General features: G+C 39.6%; 1 protein-coding gene and 1 long non-coding RNA gene across 24 annotated transcripts in view; one reads left to right on the forward strand and one right to left on the reverse strand.

Annotated features, from left to right (window-relative positions):
* The first annotated feature begins 267 nt into the window (after positions 1-267).
* LOC310896865 lies at positions 268-18,126 on the forward strand. 2 transcript variants are annotated; one of them, XR_014581879.1, is made up of 3 exons: positions 268-427; positions 1,086-1,203; positions 1,429-18,126. It is a non-coding gene; the product is annotated as an uncharacterized lncRNA (long non-coding RNA). The 2 variants fall into 2 exon arrangements; XR_014581878.1 differs by having other exon boundaries at positions 268-1,203.
* Positions 17,430-19,208, reverse strand: part of C2CD5 (C2 calcium dependent domain containing 5) — a 67,814-nt gene continuing 66,035 nt past the window's right edge. For all 22 annotated transcript variants that reach the window (XM_083829463.1, XM_083829464.1, XM_083829460.1 and 19 more), the window contains one exon: positions 17,430-18,822. In XM_083829463.1, coding sequence (XP_083685589.1) covers positions 18,691-18,822 — 132 coding nt within the window. In that variant the 3' untranslated portion in view covers positions 17,430-18,690. The remainder of the gene's footprint in view (positions 18,823-19,208) is intronic.

Here is a 19,208-nt window from a genome sequence, read left to right on the forward strand (position 1 = left end):
CTCGCTGCGGGCCGCCCCGGTAAATTTCCACCCCGGCCCCTTCTCTCGCTCAGCCTGTGCGGGCTTAGCCCCGCGCCGGGGCTTCCTTCCGCTCGCACCGGGGCCGAGGCACCTCCCGGCCCCTGCGCGGGGCTGAGGAGCCGCCGCCGAGCCCCCCGCAGTCCCGGCCTCCTCCCCCGGGAGCCGCCGCACCGCCCGGCAGCGGCGCTCCCGCCGGGGGCCGGCGCCGCAGCGCGCCCTGGCGGCCATCTTCTCGCCCGCGGAGCCAGCCCGAGCCACCGCCTCGTGGCTGCCACCGGGAGCCAGCTGGCGAGGAGCAGCCCCCGGCTCGGGGCTGCAGCTGGGAGGGAAGAAGTGGCCCGCCAGAGCTGAGCCTGGAAAGGCTGGGGGTGCTGGATGACTCGAGAACCTGACAGGAGTGGCCCGTGTAAGAGGGGAGCGGGCTCCGACTGACAGCGCCGTTACGTCCGTGTGTACCCACAGCTACTTGTAACTTGGGAGATCCAAGGATGCGAGAGGACATTTACAGCCTCTCATGTCCGAGACCTATTACTGCGTAACAAATATTGTTTTCATTCACACCTTACACAGCAGAGCTGTCTAGAGCATTAGAGCTGCACTCTTCAGACCAAATGGGAAAAGAAATCGAGCAATGTGTTCCTGGCCAACACCTGACAAATATGTTCCAAGTAGAACAGATGTTTACATCCTCCCTAAGTAAACTTGTATTTTTGGTGAGGAAGCTATTTACCAACAGTAACATAAAACTGTCCAATCAACTCTACTAAAAACAAACAGAACTAATCAATCTGTCCCTGGGGGTGTTCAAGGAAAGGTTGGACTGGGTGCTTAGGGGACATGGTTTAGTGGGTGATATTGGTAGTAGCGTAATGGTTGGACTGGGTGATCTTGGAGTCTTTTCCAGCCTTTATGATTCTATGATCTTTAGGGAGACTTATTCAAAATGTAGTTAGCTAGACTTATCAAAAGTAAAAATTATTAAAATGTGCAAAACTGTGCATTTTTGTGTAAATGTGCAAAACCATGAACTCCAAATTAAATTCTGCCTCGTTGCTCACCTTTAGCTGAGAAGAGAGACAAACCTGAGTCTTGATGTCACTTGGGAAACCAGAAAGTGGAAAAAGGAACAAAAAGAAAGTAGAAATGGCTTATTCTTTGACCGTCCAAACTGGATGCAATGAAGTAAGTAGAAATGAAATAGATGCAGTTATTTGCTAGTTTCTTTGGTAACGTAGTCCCTCCTTAAGTAGTGTAGGGAGGGATCATTTCTTTAATAAAGGATTTCTGCCCTTACACAATTAGATGCAGGGTTGGGGGGGTATTTTTTGTTTGTGAACCTATAAAGTATTCCTAAGCCTTTCCTCTTTTTTTTCTTTCCTTTTTTTTTTTTTTCTGAATATCTTTCAGCCTCAAGCCCCCAGGCTGTTCACTGAATTTATAACAGTCCACAGTCTGTCTAGTGCAATGGCTGTTAACTCCTTCACCATTTCCTGCCTACAGCCCACAAGGAGCCAGATGTACCAAGACAGAGATGAGGCAGAGCCTGTTATGTTGTTACTGACATGGCACAGAGAACTGAAAATGTCTGGCCTCGTTCTGTTATTATACAGGTAGAAATGTCTTCTTTCCTTACCTTCTGACAGTGAGCCCTGAAGAAAAGCGTACTGATGCTTTACATTGTGGGTAATGATTTCAGGTGGAGAATAAACTGAAGATAAGAATAAACTGCTAAACATTAATCTTGCTTTCGAGCAAACAGTCTTAACTACCTCAATGGCAGTTTGCAATCATTGTGAAGATGTAATTGACAATCCGTGCCTTTAAATCAAAGCCGAAAGATGGAAGTTTCCTCTCTGCTGTACTCCACATTAGCGAGAACTTCAGTAGTGAGATTTATTCTCATCTTCATTCTTTTGGTCCCAGGTAAGATCTACAAGCAGAAAGGCTAATTACTCTGGACAAGGTTCATAAGCGGGCCTCATACAGAAAAAGAAAAAATATATATATATTGAGAGATGCCTTCAGAAAGAAACATAGAGAAAAAGCAATGGGTGAGACCAGTGAATAACAAGCATTTTGAACATTAAGAAGAAATAGAGATGCTATCCACAGATCAGAAAGAAAAGTGTTATGTTTTTCCTGGGTTCACTGCAAAATCCATCAGCAGACCTCTCTTCCAGTTTTCTATTGCCTGTTTATTTGCCACAACAATGCAAACAGTACAGCCATGCAGACTCATTCACAACATCCCTGAGCTAGCTGTACTCATCTGATGGCTTTGCATTTCCCTTTCTGCCCCTGCGGGTGGAGCTGATACTCTGCTCAGTTACTTAATGCTGCTGCTGTCTCTGAGAAAGCCGTGCTCAGGAGAGCAGGGTAAAGATCTTTTCTGAGCAGCTCCTCTTTCCCTTACCCCCAACCCAAAGCACACATCAAGAATAGAGCTGCCTCTGTTCAAAAATCCAGTTTTTAAGTGCTTTCATTTAGAGCTTCCTATACATATCCTTTGATGCCTTTTCTTTGCTCCCTTTCAAGCCCTCTCGTTTCCAAAATGACAGGGCTTTACCCCTCTGCTTCAACACTCCACTCATTTTCTGCTCTGCAGATTTTAGCAGAGCAGTTGCATTGGAATCAGCCTTTAGGCTATACCACCCTTTCAGTTTATGAAAATGCTATCGTGTCGTATACCTACAAGATAAATCTGTTATCTTCCAAATGCACTCAGTTACCACCTGACTGAAATACCTCACTCTATGCACTGCCGTCAGTTCTGCAAGTATTTCATGCTCCATTAGTAGAGTCTATGTGAAGAATGGATTTTTTTTCTAAGGAAGAAGGGAGCTGAAAAAAACATTGGTCTTTAGTGTATAATGGCAACCCTTATTCCCCACTACTATAAATGTTCTGTGCTCATTTTGTATGTGTTTTGGCCAAATGTTCAACAGCAAAATGTTCAGAAATCATCATCTGTTTTACATATTATTTTAGGTCAGCTTTTGTATGATGTCACCTTTGAACATTCTGATTTCTTTGCATTCCTTCAATTGATATATTTTGAAAAACTAACATCTCCATCTTTTGTAAGAATAACACAAACAATGAGAGTGCATTTATGAATGGACAAACAGTTGCCCATACAAAGACCAGTTGGTAAATTCCCATAATACTTCTTTCCATCAGGATTTACTTTACAGCTTTGCTAAAACCCCTAACAAATGTGTATTCTCACTGATAAAACATTTTAAGCCCCTACTATGACAGATAGTTTTCAATAATCCTATTAGAGGGGGATAATTTTAACTACAGCCAAAAACAATATCAAATTAATATTCCTGGAAAAGCATGGTGTCTAAATCTAATCTGCTTTTTACCTGGCTGTATCAGTTGGCTTAGGAAAAAAAGAATATCATTTCTCCTTAGAAGTTTTGCCATATCTTTGCTCCTCAGCTAGCATGCTGTAATAATATTATTACTGTGACAACGTGTACAATCATCTTTTCAGCTGCAGAGAGAAATCAGAATGCACAGGGAAGAAGCATAAAATGGGGAAAAGGATCTTACTGATCAAAGACGGAGTTCGTTTCCTAAAACAGAGAACCTCTGTTATGAGCAGTGTTGAAAGGACTTTCAAAACATCCTTGTATGTGGCCAGTAATGTTACCTAGTACCAAGGTGGAAAAAGGAGTAAAAACCTACAGGCTTCAGTAACAAAGACTGTATCAAGCCATTAACCACAGGAACTTTGCTTTTGGGTTTTGCAGGGAAATGGGAGAGGGGGAGGGGATGTATTTAAAACAGACGAGCAGAGCCTTTTTTTTTTTTTTCTCCACAACTTTGCCATTACTGCTGTACGTCATTAAGGTATCTCTAGGAAAGTCATAAAGACCAGACTTCTATTGTACAGCACTGGCTTTAGGACACCTCTTTAGCACATTTTAAAACATGTGAAAGTGTCTACGAAAGACATGGGTGGTCAGGAGCTCCACTGCTGTTACAATATGGGAGTACAGTGAATTTCACAGTATATATGCAAATCTTCCTCCCTCACCCATAAAACAAATGCTCACACAATTAGTTTAATTTTATCCAATTGAAGTAGATGCATCTATAAATCACAATAAGCTTATTATAATCTTTAAAGGGTTTGACCTTATGCACAACTGGATCCAGTAGGTCTGGCCTACTGTAACAAAGGGAAAGAAATCTGCTTCCAGACCAGACCACTGCAATATTTATTACTTTAATAGAAGAAGCTATTCTTCCAGAAGAAGCTATTCTTCTAGAATTCCTAGAAGAAGCTCTCTTTATAAAGCATACTGCCTCCATTCTGAGAGATCAGTTACAAAGAATAGTTTAAAGTTGCAGAGAAAAAAATTATGGTGCACACATACGCATACATTACTGGAGACAGGTTTGCTCAGCAGCCTCTCTGAAATCTTCCGTAGGGAAAATTAATCATGAACATGCTGTAGTGAATGTGAACCCCTGTGTGGCCATATGCGTTGTCCTTACTAGTGAAAGCAATTTCTACTGCAGTTAAGGGGGTTACTCACAAGGAGAAGGGCTACTCAGAAGAGTCAGGGACTTGCTGGAGTGGTATCAATTATGTGTTAGTTCTGTCACACCAAAAGCATTATGGCTGGAGGGATCCTTTTATGATACACCATTTAAAATGGAAATAAAATGTTTGTAGGAGTAGCACTGGAACATGCACATGTACATGCACACAGACTTCAAACGAATTGCTTAAGCGAGTAGGCACTTACCTTGTTTAGTAGAGTTCCTTTACCTTGGGGACTCAGATAGATTCTGACCTCATGTCTGACATTTGCTGAAATTTCGATCTGAGCTGTTGCTGTCAGGAAGCCATCATTCATAATTCAGCGTTGTTTAAGAATGCCTGTTCATGAGAAGGTCATGTCTCATATACAGAGGGACATAATAAATTTGGTCTGCAAGAAGTAACCCCTCTAAATAAATAAAATAAATGAAATAAAAACAAAGGAGAGGAAACAGCTTGTTGATATCACTGCCTTACGTCTTCTTCCTGTAACAAATGCTTCTTAGCTATCATTAAGGAAAACCATGATTTTGTGTGAGGCATGAGAAGTTCCTCTCTGCTTCTGGGACTAGCTGAGAATTAGCAGTGGGCCTAGGTTATGAGATTTGTTCAGTTGTCCGCCTCTAAGGTGAACAAGGGTGATACAGAAATGTGTTTAAAGAGAAATTTCAGCAAGGATGGTTGCAACCCTCAAAGCCTAAACCATCTAAGAGGAAGCCTCACAGATGCTCACTGCTTGCAGCCTCCTCAGGCAAGCACGTGGACCCTGAGCAGAACCTGTTGTGCAGGATGGTGAGTAAAACCAGCTCCAGCATACACAGCATAAATGGAAACCTGACTTAAAATGGAGAAAAAGCAAGGCTTCAGTGACAGGAAATTGAACAACCTGGCTAGATAAGATTTCAGGTGCAGAAACAGTGCAAAAACTGCTGACTTCTATGCTGAGCTAGGGTTATCTGTAAGATTTACATTAGCCACATCTTCCATTAGCCCATTTATTTAAAGCAAAATTCACATGCTGACCTCCGGAGAGCTTTTCCAAACATATTAATTGAAACATACTTGTGACTAGCAAAAATATGCATACAACAATATTTATATACAGGAACCAGAACCACTCTGGCATTTTTAAGTAGGTCTCAAAAGTTTTTGTTTGTTGTTGTTTTGTTTTGTTTTGTTTTACAAAGGAAAGTTATTGTTACCATTATTACCCAGGGGAAACAGAGACAGCTGAAAAGGCTTGACTGATGACTGAGGTAGATTTGGATAGATTTGTAACTGAGACTTCTTCAAGCCTACTGTAGTACTGTAGGACACACACTGCAAAGGCAACTTCAGTTGTAATTCAAACTCTTGGATGCACCAACAGGTAATATCAGACAAGTGCTTCAAAACTATTATGGATTTTTTTAAGGCCTCTAAAGTTATGCAGCAGCATTTCACCTAGACCCAGGCAAACAATTTAAAGTTTCATTAATGAGCAAACAATAATTAAAGTTTAATTTGTTTATTCACAAATACAATGAAGATAAGAGCAAGAGATTTTATACCAAAAGACAGAGATGAAGCTAGGAAAAAAAAATTTGTTCTCTGTGCTGAGTGAAAGCACAAAGCACTAGCAAAGGAAGACAGAAGCACCGTATGACTCAATAAGGTTTCTGAGGAAAAGCAACCTCATACAGAGGTCTGTAGTATTGCCCAAATCATCAACCCCATCACTAAAATCTCTAGCGATCAAGAAGCTGGGAAACATCACTAGTGCAACTTGCATGTTCCTTTGCTGAACTTCAGGGGCACTTCGCAGTCTCAGGTCACAGCAGTTCTTTCACACTTGTCAGTAGTAATGTGATCTCTCCCATGCTATCCAGGTTGCATAGACCCTGGACACACAGTCACCATTAATTCTGGAACTTCCCCATGTTGTTTTTTTCTGAAGTTACTTATGCAAATAAGTTTTAAACCATTTTAAGGACCACACATTCACTCCGTTTCAAGGCAAGTTCTGCAAGAGTTGAAAAGAAATAACAGTTTTCTCTCGAGAAGAAACACAGGAGATGGATTACTTTGTCTTACAAAATGTCACATTGCGATTTCTGACATCTAGAAGGCGAGTTTCACAAGTCATTAATTCAACCAGATGGTGGTGCAGTCTAATAGGTAACATAAGCTGGATGGGAACATAAATATCAACAAAGGCTCTTTTGCAGACACAACATACTTTCCAACCTACATATTTGCTTGTGGGAGATGTGACATCAAACAGTTTTAACTTACATTTTAATATTGCTGCACAAAGAATTGTTTGGGCTCAGAGAAGATAACAGTTGCCCATATACCGGAATTTAAGTAAAGAACAAAATCTTTGACCTGCAATTAAACAGGCATCTGTTCATATGTCTCCCCTTACAGCAAGATTAAAGTATCACCATTAACAAGATCTCTGCTGAGTTGAAAGGCCCAAAATATAGGTAGGAGTGTAAAAAATAGTAGTGAAAGCCATTCAGGTAACATATTATTGAGTGACATTTTTAAAAATAAATAAATAAACAAAGTCCTTGCTGTAGGCGTGGTTGTTTTTTTTTTTTTTTTTCCAAACTCGGCGATTGAAGCAGACCTGATTTTCCTGAAAAGTGTTTGCAAAAAGTGCATTGTGAAGTTGCACATGATCTCACCTAAAATCTCTTCTACAAAGCCATACAGAGTGGTCCTTTCCCCTAACAATTATAGTCATTCTAAGGTACAAAAAGTTACTACTCAAAAAGTCTGTATATTAATACCTATCATAAGTAGCTTAGAAAAATACTCAAGAAATATAAACTTGACTAACAAGGTGAAGTAAATGAACTTTCATTTTTCCTCTACATGTTCCTCCGTTGTAGCAGGACAGGCAAAATTGCTCAACCACCACAGGGAGGTCTGTGCTCATGAGCTTCCCAACCTAACAGGGCTTGGAAAAGCTTTGAAATGTAGACCACTTAACCAAATTGCATGAAACCATCAAGCTTTTTGATGTCAGGACACCAGTAAGCTCTAAATTGCAGAGAAAGCTGTTACTTACGATTATCATACCACAAACTGGAAAAATAAAATAAAAAAGATCTAAAGATCTCCCTTTTTAGAATTGTTCCTTTTCAGAGACAGAAAACTTTATCTACGAATCTTTATACAGTAGCTACCTATCCTCTGAAGAGTATTGAAGTGAAAGAGCCTGTGACCCCAAGTAAACAAAGGAAAGAAACTTCCACAGTGGATATCTTGAAGCTGATGCTGAATTCTCCAGATACTTGCCTTCAGCTTCTGGGCTTGAACTGGTTTTAGATGTGGCTTCTCTTTCTAAGTCATAGCTATAATGTAATCAGGAGTTCCCGCAATTCTCATGTTGGCTATCTGGTGGTGATTTTGATAGCATCTCCCCTGGATAGCAGAACAGATCATCACATACTTTCTATTCCCAAACAAAAAAAGAAAAGATCCAAGAGGCTTTGTTACAACCTTATCAGTTGCTGGGGTGATCTCCTTCTTCCAGTGGTCATGATTTATAACAGCTAACACCAGAACCAGGGGAATCCTGCCCTCAGAATGGCCCAAGACAAGCTCAATGCCTAGCTGATAGCCTCCAAAGGGGCATTAGTGATCAAAGTGGTGTCAGGCTGTGTGCTAGCTCAAGCTTAGAGGAGAATTTTGTCTTGCAGACCCAGCTGTCATAGTTTTGTTAGAGCAAGTAGTATTTGACATCGTGGTATCCCTCTAATAGTAGTGGAACCATTTCCAGAGGGTGGGTGATACTAGTAAATACAAATCAGGATAGCAACCATCTCATTCCATGTGAAGAAAATGAGAGCATAAGAAAGGATTTTTAGTAGGAAAAATCTGCTCGTAAATTGGGATTTGTAGCAAATGTAAAAGCCTCTCTTCAGCAGCAAAAGAAAAACAACTCTGCCCACATGTAGAGACGTACCGTGGATCCAACTGTCAAAATACTTCCCAGAGCTGAAACCTGGAGGAAAGGCACACACTTTGTTGCTGCTTAGACTTATTATTCGTACAAATAATGTTTTGTGTTTTGGAGTTACAATAATTATAAAGTGGCAAACATCTTACAAAGTCTGCATTTTTTCTCCTGCAGACTTTCAGAATCCATAAATGCTGAATAAGCAGATAATTCTTCAGATGGAGGAAGTGTTGTTTTCATATGTTTGTAGTTTTAGAAAGATAAGTTAGTTCTTGGAAGCTGGAAAAGGAATGAATGCATAAAAACAGTTAAATGGATCTTCAAATAGCATTTTATATCAGTACAGAAATGATTTAATAAAGGATGTTCTATTCATTGCAGTTGATTGCTTTTCGATTGCTAAGTTTGGCTACTGTTTGGCAAAATTTCAGTCCTAGAATTTAACTGCGGTCCTCCCTCTTCTGTCTTGGATACAATACTAATTTAGATTTATTCAGATATTTTTTATTTTCCTGCATGACACACATCATAGAAGCACATACACTTATGTTTTGGGTCATTATCTGCTCTAACAGTGACTCCAAATTTTTGGATGATTAACTCAAAATATTCCCAATGTGTCCAATTTCAATGACTCATTTTATGATTATTCAACCTGAGACATCCTTAAGAGTCACATTTCCAGAGGGGTTAATTACTCACAACTCAAATGATTCACAGTTGCTCTAAAATATCATTATAAAACTATAGAAAGAATATGTTAAACCCAGAAAAACTCAGCAAGACATTTCTGAACTGACTACCCATCAACCCCTTTAATGAAACAAGCATCTTGTAGACCAAATTCTAGCAAGCATATTATCTAATTTCATAAGGAACAAGAACATATCTTACAGTGTGGGGTAAAAAAAAATAATTGAGATCGAAAGTTTACATTGATTTTCTAAGTGTGCCCCTAATATTCTATGAAGATTTTCTTTCTACTGTGCTAGCTTTGAAGAAAACAGTGAGAAATTCAGCTTTTTGTATATTTACAGCCTGTCCACTAACAACGTTCACCTGGTTCTATCCATTAATCTAGGAATATTCCTCCTGGGACCAAACTGTCCTCAGATAACTCTCAGGAGCACTCAAGCACTGTAAAATGGTATACTAATCTATTCATTTATCTCAGTTTTCTAATATGATAGGAATTAGCTCAAGCATAACCTTAAGCATTTCAGAAATAAAGTGACTACCATGACATCCATGACTCACTATTTTATTGGCTTCTGTGTTATCTCTGCAGCAGACCCATATTCAATTTGCAATGTCTTCCTTAAATTTCATAACCTGTTTTTCATGGGCAGTGTGTTTTGTCTGTCTGTAAGCTATCCAGCTGTGCCTCTCAACATGCTTACTGTGTAATCTTCAAATGTCAGCTAGATTTTTTTTGTATTAGTTTAAAAAAAAAAATGAGGTCAGACTGATGTATTTGCACATTCTTAAGTAAAAATTCCCACAGCAACAATATGTATGCACATACTAGAGTATGCTTGTACGTTGCAATTATTTGTCTCCAGAAGTACCATAGATAGACTTGATATCCATTGATAAAACAGGAAAGCTGAGGAAGAAAATAGATTTTGAGAATCTTTTCCCTCCCTCATACACTAAGACTAAGAGCTAAGACTAAGCATGAAATCTTTAAAAGTTTCCTACATCCTACAAATGCTGAATTTCCCTTCTCTTTATGTCATTCAATATTTTTGAAAATTTACAGCTAAGATCCCAGTACTCTTAGAAGCTATATCAGCGCTTGGATATTTCTCCTCATTATTAATAGCCATGCACACTTTTATCCATCCTTGGTATGGCTCTACATTCTCTTCACTAATTAATCAGCCTTAAGACTATTCTGAGCCTTTAGGAGTCTTCAGTCCCCACTTACCTACAACAGCAGGATTTCTTCAGCAACTGAAGACTTTTTTTTTAGACATTATGCCAAAGAATGATCAGAAATATTTGAATTCCCTGTCATTAAGAAATTTAGGACTAATATGTTTTGAGATTTTCTTGGAAGAAAAAGTAAGCATAGCTGGTAAAATGCAATGAAGGTGAAATCTGTATTTAATTTGATTTCCTCTCCTTGCCATAGATTATGTTTTTCTTTTCTCTTGATGCTTCACTCCCACTCACTCTTAATCTGTAGATTACTTTAGTCTGAGACATTTCCTGTGGGTTCACTGTATTTCAGTGGCTGCCAATTCAGTCTTCTGTTTCTGGCACTTGTATTTAGGCAACATGATGAAAATTAATATCATAATTATACCATTCAAGCAAATCATATGCATTAAATCTGTCTAGCCAACCAAAAATATTTTTGGTTGTCATTGGAGTGTACATTTTTTCTTCCCCAAGTAGAATCACAAGACAATAGAAAAATTGTTCCTGTGTGATTATGTTCCACAAACAATTACTTTACATTCAGACTGTTCCCTGTTTTAACTACCACCTTCTAATATTCCTGCTACATTATTTCTGGTGAAATATTTACTCTGATTTCCTTGAAGCTCCTACAAGACAGTTCATTTTGAACAATCTTCTAAACAAAATAAACCAGCAAAGTCAAGCAGTTCACTCTGAATAACAGAGATACCCCCAGCAGATGAGCCACGCTATCTAGCTCAAAGCTAAGGAAACGTCACAGCGAAATGAGCAGGAAAAAAGGAAAGTAGGAACCTGGTGCTTACTTGTTCATGGTTAAGCTAGAAATAGTACTACAGCAGTGATATCCATTTTGCCCAAGCTGTAATGGTTTTGCATTCCATCCCTGTGTGACTGTATTCCATGTTTCTTTAAATCCACTGCACTGCACTACAGCTTTTATAATGATGTTTCAATGACTGGGCTTGAATTTGCTGCTGAATGCTGTCAAAAAGAACTCACTTGAAGGTTTCAAAAGAAGCAAACTGATCAGAATAGCCACTGATTTTTATCACTGTCAGAGCCCAATGCTCTCCGACCAGGTTATTTTATATATACCACAGGCAGAGGGTAAAATGTTTAATATCTAATTTACTTATTTGAAAATATTTGATGTTACAAGAGATTTCTGACTTAACAGAGTGATACAAAACATACTGAAAACACAATACACATGTAAGTTGCACTTAGCAAAATACAGCAGTTGCAGTACAAAGTTCAGTCACAATACTGTGGGAATAAAAATGTTGTTTTTGCACAGAGTTACATTGTTTAAAGGTAAGGAATGGGGTATTGAGATATGCTTGCAGTGATAAGAAAACTTAGCAGGCAACCTTGTAAAATGCAGACAACCAGACTCCTTAGAAAACTAGGTGAAGATCATGGTGTCAAGTCAAGTCAGATAAGTGAAGAAACATTACCAGTTCAAACAGTAAAAAAAGTCAAAATAAATTTGAAATTTAACAAGCCGGTAACTGAAGGCCATGTATTGTCTGTGAAGCATCGGATAGGTTGTGAACCTGGATTACCCAGTCAATGGGGAAACAGGGGAGGGTCCCGGTCATCGAGAAATAAAGTATATGAACTGTACTGTGTGACTAGTAGATGCGCTCCTGCTTGTGGGACGCCCACCATTGCAATTGCGAATAAATTAGTACTTCACTGAGATCCTTGGCTGAGCCTAAGTTATTGGCTACAGAGTGTTTCTCACAATACCAACATGAATCATATTACTGGTCTCTGTAATGTGCTCTACATCATGACACTGGGCATCACCAGTCACAGGGAAGGAATATGTGGGTTAAAGCCAAACCAGACCATTGCTTTTTTCAAAATCCTTTTGTTAATTGTGTTGATTTTTAGGTTCTAGATTGGGCTGAGCCATGTATTCACTCTCCCCTGTAATGGTCGTTCTAACTCAGGGAGAAACACATCCCCAGTTGATCCACTCGACTGCTGGTGGATGTTTATCTAAAACAAAGGCCATCCTCTCCCCCTTTGTGCTGAGTTAAAGGCAGCTTGCTTTGCAACAGCCACGGTCAGTCACACCTTGCATTATTCCCTGAGCTTCATGTGCACAGTGCCCTTGCCCATCTCTCCTCAGCCTTCTTCCATTGTGGGGGTTTACTGCTCAGCCACAATCACTTGAAAAGAAACACACGTTTGGCATTATATTCATTTTATAGCAGCCCAAAATGTCTTGTAGCAGGTATCTGAGAACCATTAGCTATGCAATTTTTTAATAGAATGAACTGTGGAGAAATTAATGATGCTCTGTTAGTATTTTTCACAGAGTGGCTGTTTGGTATCAAATAAATCTATGGTGAAACCACTGAAGTCATTAATCACTTGAAACCTCTGATGTCAGACTGCCTAATGGCTCAGGCAATTTCTTTGAAAAGTCTCCAATCATTTCCTGTCAAAGAAATTTCTCCCTTAAGTACAGCCAGGGTGCTTGAGAGATCAGCTGCTTGTCTCATACACCTTTTTAATTGCAAGAAGTAATGACTTTATGGTTCATTAAATTAAATGAGACAATGTAATTGTTTTATTGCAGAATAGATTGTATTTATGCACGTGTATTTGAAATAACATTATCACCAGGATCTGAGCAAGCTTCCATCTAGGCTATTTCCCCATTCCAATTTAACATAAATGATTTGGACACAGATTTAACTGTTGTAGTACAAAATCTTTTAATTTCAGAGGGTTTTTGTTTGTTTGTTTGTGCCTTTTTTTTAAAGGATAAATTCTATAATGAGCTCAGCCAAATCATGATTAACCTAGGAAAGGAACAGTAATGACGTGTTTCACGCCAGTCTGATCACATTATTAAAACAATGTCATTTCATTTGCAGGCAAGGCCATGGTGAAAAGCAGTGTCTGTTTCTAGCCATGCCCCTTCACCTTAAGGCCCAACAACAATCTAAGCCTCTGCAGTGTTTCAAGGCCTACCGATGAAATGCTTTGCATGAGAGTGAGACATTACTGCATTGATTGATGAAATAACATATTATCATTACATTATTTTCAGCATTTCTTATTTATTTTGATTGGGGATTCATTATTCATATGTCTCTTCAACCAATTATTTTCCTTTCCATCATTTTTGCTCAGTAGATACTCAACTTCATTGTGTTCTTCCCTTGTTTCTTCTGTCTGCATTAAGCTTTTTATCTAACGCATCTCTTGCCTTTCCCTTCTTTATCTCAGCCCTTCTTCTGCAATAGCAATAGAGAAATGGAAACCCAGAAGGCACCTAACTCTGCCTGGGCATTAGATGGCCTGCAGATGTGCTCTGCTGCTCTTTGTGGAGACCATCAACAGCAATAACAGCACTAGAAATAAAAGCGTTTCACCTTCAACAAATGGTGCTCTGGTGCTGTCAACAGAAACAACGTTGTGAAAGCATTATTGCCAAGTTTCACTCCCTTCACATGGCCTCTGGGTAGGTTTAACAGTTGATATATGTAAAATTAAAGTGACAATTTAAAAGCTCATTTGCAGATTCCTGGCATAAACAAGAGATCTCTCCAGACCAGAGTGCTGTCATCGTGCTGCACATCCAACTTCAACTGACAGAGCAAATGGGTAACTAAGTGCAGGGTGGACAGCATAAGGGCAGGAGCTGAGCATTATGGAAGACAGAGGTAGGGGATTATGACAATTTAATAATAAGCATCTCTTCCTTTTAACCTTCTCTCAACCTTCTCTCAGCTATTTTCACCCATGCAAACAGCACCAACCCTTGGACTGGAGCCAAAATATAAGTAAGATCAGAAATTTCAGTAAAAGCTTGAAAATTGAGTTACAGCTGTGCAACTCCGACAGCTCTGCCATCATCTGAGAAGTGTGAACAGAATCTAGCATTTCCAAATCCAAACACAGCCGCCCTGTGGAATGGTGGAAAAAGCAGAGAGCAGCTGCATATGCGCTGTGACAAACCAAGCCCACCATGGACAGACGGGGCAAGCGCCGCCCCAGGTGGGACCCCGGGAATGGAAGGTGCAGGGGAGGGACAGGGCACAGGGCAGCCTGGGCAGAGGAGGGATGCAGGAAGAGGAAGGGTTGCTGTCTGCATGTGCTTTCGCTCACTCTGGATTTTCGAGTGCATGCCAGGAGGGAATGGCATCTCTTTAAAGCCTCCTGGGCTGAGATGCCCTCCTACAAAACTTAAGAGCTCTTTCAGGTGTGCGTGTGTGAAAATATTCGATGTGCGAGGTTGCAATTAGTGCGATGTTTCCAAGTCTCACAAGGTTTCTAGGCAGAGATTCTCCTTGGCTGAAGCATTAAGAGCATTTTATTTCAAGAAAATAAAACCTAAACTGCCACAACTGAACACCCTAGCTCCTCCCCTCCCTACAATTTAAGGGCATATTTCTGCATGCACTAATGAAAATGCTTTCGCAACAAAAATAAATGTCAGCCATTTAATGTGAATGTGCATTTTCATGCTAAATGCCTGCAGGTCAACTGAAACAAAGCCCACTTCCAAAGTGAAATCAACAATTTAAAGCTCCAGCTTCCATTCAGCAATTTGCCCATGGACTGATAAACACAGGAAGTTTGTATCTGTAGTGGCTGCACTTGTGAAGACCCAGGTCCGTTTTCCAGGTGTGTTGATTGCGTAGCTGCAATGCCAACAGACCCAGCACCACAGAAATCCATCTTCGGCCAGTTCTCATTTTTAGCACCCTATTCACAAGCACAGTGTTTTGACGTCTGGAGTGAGACCTGCTTCTCCCACCAGCCCCCAGCATGACCTTAGCACACTGCTTCACGCCTCTGCTCCTTCCGCTGTAAAATGCAAGAAAGATAGCAACCACTTCTGTGAAACACTTGAAACACTTAAGGTCTACCAACGGGAAGTGTTAGCCGATGGGGTCATTGGTAACAATGAGGACCAGCAGCCTGGCTTCCTCTCACACCAGGCACAATTCACACAGCTGAAAAGGAGTACGGAGTCCTTGAAAGGCAGCATCCCTTCCTGCCACCTGAGACCTTGAGCACGCACACCAGCCTTCCCACAATTAACGCAGGTTGTGCAAGCTCTGAACACCTCATGTTTTGCATTTGAAATGCTGTCTCAGCCTGCACCTCAAAACCCAGCTCTCACCCGTGTGGCACAGGCCCCCAGGGGCAGCAGGACAGGGCCTGGCCAGCCAGGAGCAGGGTGGCCAGACAGGGCCATGGGGAGCTGGATCCGGCCCTGCTGTAGCATTGCCAGGGCTGGGGCTGATATGGGGTGCTGGGGGGAGGCCAGACAGGGACTGTAAGAGCTGCTGGTGTCCCCAGAGCCTGACACTCATCTACAAACAAGGCACACCACTCACCCTTAATTTGCCTCACTGCTGCTTTGCAGAGCAGACAAAACTCCTACCTCCCAAACCCACAAATTGTGTGTGGCAAGAAAAGTTTTCTTGCCCACGCAACCTAAAGCTCAACAGATTTGCAGATGCTGCATTTAGCCTAGATATTCATAACATGCTTGCCAAGAAAGCTCTGTTACTCCTTTAGATCAATCATCCAAGCTTCCATCTACCCATCTGAACAAGAAAAAGGAACCAAGCGCTCTCCACAAGCTTCCCAGTCACTGTGAAGGTGACACTTCAACCACTGCAGAAAGAAGGGCTACTTTCACTCTACCCTCTGTCAACTTGGATTTCTCAAATGAAGAGAAAGCAACAAGTTGCATTAGCTCCTATCCCCAAACAGCTATTCTCAGAGTAGGGTAAAATTCCTGACAAAGCAGCAATGTTTCAGCCATAAATATCTCAATCAATACTGTTTTTCACCTTGCATCTGGAAGTCCCATTTGAGTAGAGAACAGGATTATCTTCCATTAACAGCTCCTGTTTTAGCAGGAACTTCAATGATTCTCTCACAATCAAAACTTTGGTCATTTTATCATCGCTAAAGGAATAAAAGTCAATAAACGAGGTACCTTAAGTACCTACACAAGGCAGAAATGGCTGAAAATTTCATGATTTTTCAGCCATTCTGAACCAGCTAAGGAAAGTAAATTGCAGGCACTCAGCTCCTCAAAGGTGTTTTGCACACAGATGACTTAAGTATTTACCTTGTGGTTTAGTTTTGCTTTCCTAATATCCTCTAATAATTGCCTGAATTTCATAAGATCCTTTTTAAGTATGAGAAATATATTAGATATAATGTCCTATGTATTTCAATGTATTAGTTGTGCTTTTCTTTTCTTTTTTTTTTTAAAGAAGAACCTGCATAGAGCAAATTAAGTGTACAACTTCCTACAGATTAAGTTTATCCAGCTGAACTAATGAGGAAAAGCTGGATCCCAATTAGCAACAGTTAGATATATTTGTTACTTCAGGAATAATAATTAATGCTTTCTCATCTGGAAACTGTAATTTTTTTACTCTAGCTCTAATGAAACACAGTAGATGAAAAATGTAAACTTTTTTTAAATAGCTACAAAATGAAAAAAGATGGCATTGATACTCCCACAGACGCTACCAAATCCCTCCCCTCAAATAAAAAAAAAAGCTACTCTAATATGCTGTTTCAGTCAGTATTGCAATGCTGATTATTTATGCTGAAAATAACTTGTTGTGCCAGATCCAAGACCTTCACAAATTATTCTGCCACCAGCTTCAAAGGGAACAAGATTTGCCTTGCAAAATAATTAAGAGAGCTGCAGCTACTCACTGATGATACAACTTATGGTAGTTTTGGCCGTAACAGCTACAAAACTCAGAAAAACAATTAGCTATATGAGAAAAGTGTTCTGGTAAGCACCAAACTCAAACTCTTCAAATATAATTACTCAATGAATTTTAAATAAGCAGGTTGTAACACTATTTAAAAATATATGTTTCCCTGAGGAGAAAGGGGATGTGACATTTTAGTACGTATTCAGTGTACACATTTAGCTATTATACATATAAAAAGGCAAGATATTTTTTACACAAATTTATTGTGCAAAGAATGATTTTCATGCTCATTTACAATGAAATATTTTAACAAATAACCATGCCATTGCTTAATTTCAACACTAAGCAGAATATTTACATTCAAGTTTACATGTTTGTTCAAGTTCCATGTATGACAGTCAGACTTAAGTAAGAATGCATCTTCAGATCAAAGATTTGCATTTTTTATACTAAAATATCACTGCCTTTCAGACATTTACCAGAAATGACAAATTTCCTTTCTTTGCAGTACCCTCATTTCCCAGTTACTGTACTGGAAGAGAAGAACAACTAGCAGAAATTAGCATCACAACCATATGTCTGTCTCTAATTAGCCAGGCATTTCCCATCTCCAACGGAAAGGAGGCCGGACTATACCTCTGTACACTTTCAGAGAACTGCTAATGTCATCCTTGCAAGAAATCATTCCTTAAGGTAATCAGCCTCATGACAATTCTTTCACAGAACCTTTTTTATATAAAGTTTTTTTTTCTTTGTCAACATTGACTTGAAATCTTATAACAGCACTTAACCCATTATTATTTTTTTGATTCATAGGGATTATCAGAACAGCATTATGGTCTGACAGCTTTTCCAAAAAAAAAAAAATACCCAAAACATATTTCATATACTACTAATTAAAAAAAAAACAGCAGTTCTCAAACAGTTGAAAAATATTTTTAGTGTGCAGAAATTCAAACTGTAACTTCTTGGTGCTGCTTTTTCCTCTCCTCGCTGTACAATCTAAAACAAGTTTAGGCTTCACATTTTATTAGCATGTATCTCTGGGTTCTCCAGCAAAGGTCGCTAATACAGGACTCTCAGTTACTTCCCATCTGCTCCCCACCCGCTTTTTCCTTTCAGCTGAGCTGAGAATCAGCTAATACAATAAGCAAACTCAGATCGGTCTGAATTTTAACTTATCATGGTCCTGTTGAACAGCTGAAAAATACAACAGAATTTTTGTTTACTTTCATGTGATGCCTACTATTTCAATGCATAGTTTTCCGTGGGTGCTTCTCTTTCCGTATAGGTTTCAAAGGTCCTGTAATTTTAACAAAAAAATCAGAGCATACCTGCCAGTATGGTGTCCTGACTATTGCATAAACCTGAAGGACAAAATACAGTGATTGTCTTAGATTTTGGCTAATGATGTTGATGGGAGATATTGATTCTGAAGCTGCAAACCTAACATTTCCATATTTTAAACAATCTATTTGACAGAGATCGTTTCAATTTTTCTGTCTTCATGTTGTAACATCTCCTCCAGTACTTGCAGGTTGAGAAACAACTGTAGAAGGTTGCACTGGTAGCATTTCTAACTCAGATTCACGTACAAAGACGACTGCATCTCCACTTACATTTATTAAGCACTGGGCCTAGGAAGAAAAAAAGAAGACAACATACAGTTACCAAACATAAAATACGTAACTATTTAATCTGCACCATATAACTACACAGATGATAAAAGTTGCCAGAGATCAAAGGACAAATTATTAGAAAGACAAATTATTATTAGTAAGGCAATCTCTGCCATATCCCTTTTATATCCACTCATGCTATCAAACATGCAGATAGATTCTCCTAAGACCAACAAAAATGGAATACCTGGGTGGCTGTTCATTTCACTATTGTTTTGAATTTATTTCACACACCAAGACAACCAAATTCAGTGGTTTTCTCTTCTAATAAAGCTTTATACCTTTACGTCCAAAATGGACCAATTCCATGTGAAAATAATGTAAACACTAACACCGCAGCATCA

The sequence above is a fragment of the Anser anser genome (genome assembly GCF_964211835.1).
Source record: "Anser anser genome assembly, chromosome: 1".
NCBI classification, from domain to species: domain Eukaryota; kingdom Metazoa; phylum Chordata; class Aves; order Anseriformes; family Anatidae; genus Anser; species Anser anser.